The sequence below is a fragment of the Mustela erminea genome, chromosome 2, assembly GCF_009829155.1.
Source record: "Mustela erminea isolate mMusErm1 chromosome 2, mMusErm1.Pri, whole genome shotgun sequence".
In the NCBI taxonomy this organism is placed as follows: Eukaryota; Metazoa; Chordata; class Mammalia; order Carnivora; family Mustelidae; genus Mustela; species Mustela erminea.
Genome location: NC_045615.1, coordinates 140,516,944 through 140,526,528, shown reverse-complemented (window position 1 = coordinate 140,526,528; position 9,585 = coordinate 140,516,944). Strand labels below are relative to the sequence as shown.

Below are 9,585 nucleotides of genomic sequence, written 5' to 3'. Positions count from 1 at the left end.
AGGCTGTGTTTGGAGAGGGTGGGAGGAGTTCCTTTTAAAGCAGTGATTGCTCCTTTAAACCCAATTTCCTCTAGCAAATAGGTTCTATTGGGAGTGTCATTCTTCTCTCTCCCATACCCTTAAGATCTCTCTCCCGGGTCCCTCTCCTTTTTCTCCTCCCCCCCCCCAACAGCTCTAAATACCTTTCCACCTCCCTCAAAGAAATCTCCCAAGGAGTGCCATGAAAAGTGAGTAGAACCTGCAGGAAAGGTAGAGATGGGAGGCAAAACGAAACAAAATAAAATAAAATCTGGTGCAAATAGCTCTTTCCTTTCCATGTATATGACCACCTCCCAGTGGAATTCATTCTCTCTCTCTCTCTCTCTCTCTCTCTCTTACACACACACACACACACACACACACACACACACACCCTCTTGCTTTCTGTGACCACTTTCACTTAGAACAATCATCTTCCTGGCAATTCTCTGACCAGTCAGAGCAAACCCAGCGAGCTGCATTTCTAATACTGATCAGAACTGGTAGACAGTGGAGGTAAGAAAAGAGAAGAGGGAGCCAAAAATCAAAGACTTCACATCCTCAACTTTTTCTTTCTCTTAAAATACCTTCAGATATCCTTAGGGGGAGTAGGGGAGATGTGGTGTAAGGGGAGGAGAACCAAGCTAAGATGATCAACTTAGAATACTTCTGAATAAAGGAAGTCTATCATTACCTGCATTTCTATCATCTGGGTCTGTGGATACCCCAGGGATAGGATGCTGGGTCCCTTCTGCCCTGAGCATGGTTTGCACTCAAGAAGCCTTGCCAAGGGGTGCCTGGGTCAGTGGGTGAAGCTTCTGCCTTCGGCTCAGGTCATGATCTCAGGGTCCTGGGATGAGCCCCGAATCCGGCTCTCTGCTCAGCAGGGAGCCTGCTTCCCCCCCACTCCCGCGCCGCCTGCCTCTCTGCCTACTTGTGATCTCTTTCTGTCAAATAAATAAATAAATCTTAAAAAAAAAAAAAAAGGAAAAACAAAAGGCTTGCCAAGTGCTACAATCAATGCTAAGTCCTTGGCCTTGGACTTGTGTTGGTCACTGAGTGGGAGGGTGAAGGGGAAAGGTCTCTGTTCCTCCTTTTCTCTCAGAATGTCAGCACTGGGCTTAGGGCACAAGGGCAGGTCACCCTTCCCACCCAGAACCTCTTCCCATTTGAAACCATCACGAGAACTGCTTGCCAAGAGTTGGATTCCAGCACACTAATGGCCCCTGCTGCTGACTTCTTTTCTCTGTACCAAGATCCTAATTTCTAATTCTCATTTTCATTCTCTCTCTCTCTCTCTCTCTCTCTCTCTCTGTCTTTCCATGATGTGTTTATAGGCCCCTAAGAGGCCATGTTTTGGGAAAAACTACTGAAAAGCTAGCATCTGGTGCTTTCCTAGTAGAGAAATTGTCAAGAATGACCCCACACATCTCTTTAAATAAATCTGTGGGTATTTCACTTAAAGTGTTTGATTGATATCAAGATTGCTTAGCAGACTATGTCCTATATGTTGCCCTAGGAACTCTTAAAGTGAGGTCAGACTGTAGAGCTTTAAAATCAGAGATTCCCAAGGACTCCTTAGGATTTGCAAACTTCAAAAACAGCAAATGATTACCTTGGGTGGACGGAAGGGTGTAAAACCTACCCTAGTAGACGGGAGACCACATGGTTCACCGTGAAAGTGAGACGAAGGTCCACTGGGCGCCGAATATCCTAGAACCTCCCTGAAACCCCCTAAGAAGTTTTTCTCAGGAGAATGTCCAACGTCTAGCTATGTATCTCTGTCTGAAACTTTTTGCCTCTGGTCGGAGACGAATTGTTAATTGTCTCTCCCCTAAGGAACTTCCCCCCTACCCCCCGGAGACAGAAAGGAGGGGGACTGACACCATCCAAGCAGCCCAAAACCTGGCAAGAAGGGCTGGTGCCGCGTGTCCTTCTCCCGTGGGGGCGGTGGGGCTGGACGCCGAGCTGGGTCGGGTGTGGCAGGTGGGTGGTTCCGCGCTCCGGGCGCAGGGCCTGGGGTGCGCGAGCCAGGCGAGGCACAGAGACACAGAAGCTCGGGTTCCGATTGGGCTGGGACTCGGGGAGGGCCAGGGCCCAGCGCTGGGCGACGTAGAGGTGCCCCCCGCCCCAGCCGGCTGTGGCTGGGAGGGGGACCAGGGAACGGAGGTGTCGGCCCACCGCCCAGCTGAGGATTCGCTTTGGGCAGGAGCGCTGAGAGCTGCAGCCGGGGCTCTTTGTCCTTCGCGTGATTTCCCGAAAATGAATTCTCTGTAAACGCTCTCGTTCTTTGCGCCTCAAAACTCCTTTCCTCCCACCCTTATATTTGTGGGCGGAGAGTCCTGTTTATTGGGAAGGGGGGAGAAAAGCAGCGGGAAAGGCAGGAAAGGCAGCGGGCGGGTTACCTCCTCCCCTTTGCGGCGGGAAGCGCGACGGGCCCAAGGCTCCGCGCGTGAGAGAGTCCGGGAGGCTCAGCCTCCCAGGCCGGGGTAGGAGCGAGCTGGATGCCTGTGACCGCTGCGTAGGACCAGGCCCAGACCGGTGCACAAAGCGGCGACAGCTCCCTATTCAGTCCCTCCCGCCTGCCCTGGCCGGTACCCGAATAGGAGCTGAAGACCAAAGTCCTTCTCTGAGCCTCCCGTGTGTGTGTGTGTGTGTGTGTGTGTGTGTGTGTGTGTGAGAGAGAGAGAGAGAGAGAGGGAAACAGAGACAGAGAGAGGAAAGAAAAGGAAAGGAAAGGAAAAGAGAAGAAAAAAGAAAAGAAAAAGAAGAAAAGAGAAAGAGAAAAGAACTAATGAACTCTGGGCAGGGAAAAACCATAATCACATCCTCCACCCCACCCCCACCCAACTTTCCCCTTTGCCCAAACTAGCTTCCTGACCTCAGTTGTAGAGCCCCATCTCACCTGGTAAGATTTCAGTTCCTACCTACCAAAAGTAAATCAGATCTAGAGAAACCTGTGTGTTGTAAACAGTTCCTATTAGCTTGAACCTCTTGGGTGGCATCTTTACAGAAAATAATCAGAAATAATACCAGTGAGGGTTAGAGGGCTCAGCTTGCCGGGAACGAGACCCAGTTTCCACATTTCCAGCTTCACTTGTCTTCCTTAGGTGACAGGCCCTGGCTGCACAGAGCAAAGAGCCAGGTTGCCCTGCTGAGGGCAGAGTAAATCTCCAGGAACAGGTTTGCAGCAATTAACTCTGCAAGATGAGGGGAAGAAAAGGATCAGGAGGGAACAGATTTAGGTTAAAGTCAGGGAGACCAAGGAAAACTGCAAGAGTCTGAAGGCACCTCTGAGCTATTTTGGAAAACTGAGAATATAAATCTTTGGGCAGAATAATCCCCTGTCCCTGCCCTCATGTTTTCTCAGCACTGATGGTATCAGCTGATTTCTTCAGTAGAGGAACAACCGGGAACTAATGTTTCCAGTCACTTGCAGCATCATTTGTAAGTTTCCTTGTGGATTGCTCCCAACCTGTTTGATAGATTGTTGCTCTTCCTAAAACTGTTCGAATTCCATCACATAATTCCGGTTTTAGTACTAAAAGAGCTGTAGGGGAAAGGGGAGAAAAGGAGAACTGCCACAGAAAATAGATACTAGGTAAGGAATATTGACATTTCCCTGCTAAATAAATCAACAAGTTTGTCTGTCATTAATTGTCAGTGTCACTTTAAATGGAATGACTTGTCCTTTCAACTGTGAGCAGCTTAGCTCTTTTGAGGATGGGGAGTTAGTATTCCGTAGGCAACATCATCACTGAGGGGGTGCCATGAGCTCCCTCAACCCAAGCCCCACATTACTAGTTTTTAGTCAACACTTCCCTCTATATTCTCAGACACCTTCCCTCCCCCCATCCGTGCTTTCTCTAGGTATTGGCAAGGGGGAGACGGGGAAAGATGGTGAGAGCAAACACCACAAATTGAAAACCTTGATTTTGTTTCATTTATTTAAATAAATATAAATATAAATTTTATATAAAACTATTCACATACAAAGGGACTTCGGCAACTTGAATTCCAATCTCTCCCCAGGCAAATTTTCAGGAGGTGAGACCTACAAGGTTCAATTCTCTAAATTATTTGCAATTGAATACTTTCATTTAAAAAACAACAACAGAAAATAATCAAGAAACCCCCGTTCTCTTCTTAGGTTCTGAAAGACAGTGGGGAAGGGGAAAGGACATGCGCTTTTAAAAACCCACATACAGTGTTAAACTTAAACCAACCGTGGTTTTTTTTCCCTGTTACTTGACAAAGCAGAGTTGAATCTAGATTATTTACATTAAAAAAACAAAGACCTATAACTTTGAGTGGAACTTCAAACAAACAGGTCAAGGATGAGACCTGAAGGGTCAGGCCGGGCATGTGCGCGGGGAGAATGCTCAACTCCGTCCTTCTGCAGATGGGACCACAGCATGGGTGAGGATTTGGGCCCCTGGGTACCGGTCACCTTGGTGTTGTGGGGGTGGCCAGGAGCGTGTGGTGAGAGGGAGGCGGGCCTTCCTCATAAGGGAGAAATCTCCTTGTCATCGTTGGCCGAGGCCGGAGACAAGGAGTCTTCATCCTCGGAGCGCGCGTAGTGCGCCTGGCTGCCTACGCACTTGCAGCCCGCGTGACTGTTCCTCTGGGTGCCCTTCCCTTCTTTCTTATGCTTCACCCGACGGTTCTGAAACCAGATTTTCACCTGCTTCTCCGACAGGTTCAGGTATGTCGCGATTTCGATCCTCCGGAGTCGAGACAGGTACATGTTGGAAGAGAACTCGCGCTCCAGTTCCAGAAGCTGCGTGCTGGTGAACGCCGTCCTCATTCTCTTGCCATTGGGTACCTGGCTGGCGTCCGAGCCCCCTGCAGACCGGCCAAGAGAGGCAGAGACGTAATTCTCGGGTGAGGCGATCCCACCCCACGTGCCAGCCCTTGGACAGGACGCCTCTCCAGGACCCACCCGCGAAGCTCAAGCACCTGTCCCCATCCCTCTCCCTTTCCCATTTCATGGCACTTCGTTACTCAGCGGGGAAGGACAGAGACCCCCACAGCAAGTGAAGGCCTTTGATGTGATGTGAAGTCAGAAGCTTAAAGAGGGGTGGGGGGCATTGTCCGGTCGTCTCCCTTCAAGCCTAGCAGAGAGGAAGGCTGGCTTGGCCAAAAGCATGGACATGCTTTAGCTAGCCCCGACGACGGAATGCCACACTTAAGTTCAAACATACCCACCCAGAACCTCAGCCAGTTTAGCCTTCGGTTTCTCAACCCTCAAGTTTGAGGTCCCAAAGGCCCCGATATTACGCAAGACTGAGACACCAGGTCCCCGGAGTGCACGGACGAGGCTGCTTGGAGAGGTTGGAAAGCTAACTTCCACCTTGGTGGAACTTCTGGGGACGACTCCACAGTTACACGAAAAGCCCCTCCTCCCACTCACCCCCCGCCCCAGGCTGCCACTTCCTCCACTGGAGGCGGAAAGTTTGCTCCTGGGAGCCGGGAAGGCGCGGCGCGTAGGTGCCCAGAGCCCCCGCCCTACCCATGGTGAGGCAGTGGAATCTCCGCGGGTCCCCCACGTTGTAGGTGGTGGCGGCGCAGACAGGTGCGTGGTGCTGAGGGTGCCCCAAGGCTGCCGCGGCTGCCGCCGCAGCCGCCGCGGCCGCTGCGGCGGCGGCGGAGCCTGGCTGCTGGGGCTGATGGTGGTGATGGTGGTGCTGCGGCGGGTGGTGATGATGGTGCGCGTGACTCACGCGAGGACAAAACTGCGCGTCCCCGGGACCGGAAGAGAACTGACCCTTGAGCAGGGGCAGGGCCCCTGCGCCCCCCGGCGCCCCTCCACCGGCGGCCCCTGTGCTCCCGGCGCCTGCGCCCCCGCCGCCGGAGCCCGCGGGCCCGCGAGAGGAGTGCAGGTGCGAAGTGACGCAGAGTGGGCAGACGCAGAACGCGCCACTCTTGCGGGACGGGCAGCCGGGCCCAGACACAGACATCACCAGCGGGGACGGCATGCCCAGCGGGATGAAGAAATCTGGCCCCGGGTGCGGCTCTGGCAGCGAGGGCGCGGGACGCGAGGAGTCCTTGATGATGAGCGAGTCGACATAGAAGGAGCGCGACATGTCGGGAGGGGGGGTGGCTGGAGGGCCGGGCCGGCGGTGGCGCCCCCTCCCCTCCTCTCCTGTTCTGAGCTCTGCCCCGGGCGCGGCGCGGACGCAGGCGGTCAAGCCCTCGGGGACGCGGAGGTGTTCGGCGTCTGGGCTGCGAACAAAGGGGTCCCTGGAGAGGGCTGGTCCTCACGTCCCCCGCCCGGCGCCCCGGCTCCGGGATTTTATAGCCCCCACCCCGGCACGTGATGCTGCGGAGTACCGCTCGGCTCAGGCTCCTCAGCAGCTCCCCACCCTCGGGATAGGCTGCCCGAGTCACAACAGAGGCGGCGAGGAGGGGCGGGCGCGCGGCAGGGAAGAACTCGAAGGAGGGGGATGGGGGAGACTTTGCAAAGTGTAGGTTTTGTTAATTTCGCGGGGAGGCCGGCCTCCTCCCCCTCTTTCTCCACGCTTTCTCGAGAAATCAGAGCTGCATCCTCCATCCTACCCCTTTCCCCGGCCTGGGCCCCAGCCAACTCTTACCCACTCCCGGCCGAAAAGGGTACCAGGTGGGGACCTTGAGGCCTTTTTAATAGGGATGCCCAGTGCTCCCTGCTCCTCTATACCAGCCGCGGCTGAGGCCGGGAGACTGTGAGGCCTGCTGTTCCCAGCACGATTGTGTGGGCGGTGGACTGGCTCCAGCCCAGTCCCGCACCGCGGCTTGGACCACGGACACACACACACACAGTGCCCCCCCCCCCGCCCCGCCAGCATTTGGACTTGGCCAGAGTCATTCAGGTGGTTAGTTCGTGACCCATCCGATCCGGGGCGCAAGAGTGAAGCCTCCTACCTAAGAAGCTTCAGAGAGCTTTTCATTCTAATGCTTGAGACGCTCTAAAATGCCTTTGCACTTGGGGCCTTCCTGGAGCTGCTTAGATCAAGGACACTTCCTTGTGCTCCTTTGTAATCGTCGATGTAGCCTTCGGCGGAGAGACCCGTCCAGGAGTCACTCTCCTTTCTCCAAGCCAGTGCAATTCCAGGACAACCCTGGAAACTCCATCCCAATGACTTTGGAGAGAGGACCCAAACCCCAGCCCTCCTAGAGACCGAGCAGTCTTGGGGAAGGCTTTGCTCTGGGTCCTGTGATTTTCTGCGCCTTTCTGTTTTACAGACCTTGAGCAACTGGCAGGCTAACCGGGAAACACTCCCCCCCACCCCACCCCGCACCCCTTTAAAAGCTGAAAGAGGCTGAAGGAATTTGAGCCACTCAAGGAATCCTGCCTCAGGATAGGAGAGGTGGTTTGGTAAAGGAAATCCGAGGGGCACAGGCTCCAGCAGAAGACTTGCACCTTGGTGGCTGCCGAGATAGAGGCTATTGATTTTGGGAGAAGGTGAGAGGGCAGAGGTGAGAGCTTTCTCTTTTTTGCCCCTGTAGGAAAGTCCGGTTGGAGCAGGGAGGGTGAGCAAACGCTCCATACAAATCTGATCCTTTTTCCAAAACAGCTGACTTCAGGCCTTCGTTCACAATGGTGTTAAGAAACTTGGGGACAGGACTCCCTCCACCTCTGAGAACCCAGTGCCCAAATCCTAGGGGAGCATCAACTTTTCAGTGCGAGGCATAGGCTCTCTCTCTGTCCTCTGTCTGTCTCTCCCTTCCCCTTTTTCATCTCTGGGACCATTTCTTTTGCCTGCTAGAGAAATGTAATTGGGTTGTAGGGACGCCCCGCTCTGGGGAGCCCAGGATTTATGGATGGCAATTAAAGTTTTATGAATTGCAGCTGAGGCTGGTTATTGAGCTATTTGAATGTGATTAGAATTCAATTAGAAAGCGGTTAGTGGACGGTGGGTCTCCAGAGTGTAAACAGACAACTATTCCAGAAATGTGCTAATCCAACATCTTGTGACAACAATTAAGGAGTCTCAGGGCTTAACTCAGGGCAGCTCAGCTGTAACTACTTTTGTACCACAAGGTTTGCCGAAGCAGCCATCCCAGACACTCAGCCTCAACCCGGCCTGCCCACCCATCCTCACTCGTGTCAGGAGAACGCCCGTAGTCCCAGAATCACTCAAGCCCCAACAAGAATGGGAGCTCAACTACTAAGAGATGCTTAAAGGCTGGGTGTTTTTTAACAGGCCTAAATTGTGCAAACAGGTGACATGATTTCCCCACTCACTTTGCAGATGCGTGTGTATATGTGTGTGTAATTTATATACTTTATGCTTATGTGTATTTATTCACTTTGCAAGTGCTCAAAGGAAGTAATAGCTTTCCCCTTTCCTTTTTCCCCTTCTGGATTGGGTTGAAGGTCATCAGAGGTCTGTTTTCGGCTTACAGTTTGGGTCACTGTGTTCCCAGTGGTTCTGGGTATGCTCACGGGAAGAGCTCCTATGCTAATTGCTGGAATTTGTGCTTATGCAAGGACCATTTGGTTTTAGAGAATCCTAATTATGAAGCGTGAGCAACTAATTTATGTCTAAGTATGGAAACGTCCGACTGGAATGCTAAGGAATTTTGAGAAACGTGAGAGGCCCACGGGGTGACTTAGGGCTGCAGGGGGAGCAGTGGCTTGGGGCCAGACTTGAGGCGGAAAGCAGACCCTGCCTGAGAAACTCGCCGGTGTGAGAGGACTTGGTACATTGCTTGAGCCATGGTGATGAGCACAGGATGACATATGGAAGTGTGAAGTCACTATATTACACACCTGAAACTAACATAACATTGCATGTTAACCAAGTGGAATTAAAATACAAACTTTAAAAAATTTAAAGAATAAATTGCTTGAGCCCACCAAGAGCAAAAATCTGGGGGTAACATTCTATATTGGAGGCTCTCCTTAGAGTCTCCTCATTAATTCTCTTTGGATCGCTTTCTTTCTTTTCTCCACTCCAGCCCCATCTTCAGAAGTTGGCCCCACTGTGCCTTGCCACCCCTGTTCCCAAAGGAAGCCTACCCTCCGTGCCCCTGAGCAGCTATGTGGCTGCCCTGCCCAGTCAGACCCTTCCCTAGGACAGCAGCTCCTTGAACCTGCTCAAAGCCAAAGGGGACCCCTGAGCAGTCTGTCAGTGTGCCCCCACAGTGCCCCCTCTGCCACGCAATTTTATTTCTCAGTGATTCTGTCCGATAAAATTTCATCGTCCATTAAGTAATCCCTGAAATGAGAGCTCTTATGAGCCTATAATGAGCTCTAATTGCCACGACTCGGGGAGCCACGTGGAAGGATTTATTCGGTATTAAGCAGTCGGGTACAGAGTACAGGCTGTTACCTAAGCCATTACTTTCATAATTCAAGGAGAAAATTAGTTCTTTTAAGGGGGCAGGGGGATCCTTTGATTTCCTCCTTCTTGCTGGGATGACAGAAGATGGCTTTGTCTTCCTTGAGTGCAAGACAATGTCACAAATATGAAGGTAACAAAATTGTCCCCCCCATCCCCCTGAACACATGCCCATGGGGTACCCCACCCTTACCCTCCAAAGAGAAAAAAAAAAATCAAAGCATTTCAGAGGTGCCACTTTCTT

The 9,585-nt window shown here is 52.4% G+C and overlaps 1 protein-coding gene across 1 annotated transcript; it reads right to left on the bottom strand.

Moving 5' to 3' along the window:
• Positions 1 to 3,965: 3,965 nt before the first annotated feature.
• GSX2 (GS homeobox 2) lies at positions 3,966 to 6,406 on the bottom strand. The gene is made up of 2 exons (XM_032334332.1): positions 5,531 to 6,406; positions 3,966 to 4,863 (listed from the first exon to the last, which is right to left on the bottom strand). Exons 1-2 carry the CDS (start codon positions 6,102 to 6,104, stop codon positions 4,523 to 4,525), a joined length of 915 nt encoding a protein of 304 aa, XP_032190223.1. The 5' UTR covers positions 6,105 to 6,406; the 3' UTR covers positions 3,966 to 4,522.
• Between the last annotated feature and the right edge of the window lie 3,179 nt (positions 6,407 to 9,585).

What these genes read in the sequence shown, in the direction of transcription:
- GSX2 (XM_032334332.1), bottom strand. Translation starts at nt 6,104, where the DNA reads ATGTCGCGCTCCTTCTATGTCGACTCGCTCATCATCAAGGACTCCTCG. An exon ending in ATTCCACTGCCTCACCATGG is followed by an intron (nt 4,864 to 5,530) that starts GTAGGGCGGGGG and finishes GCCGGTCTGCAG; the next exon opens with GGGGCTCGGACGCCAGCCAG.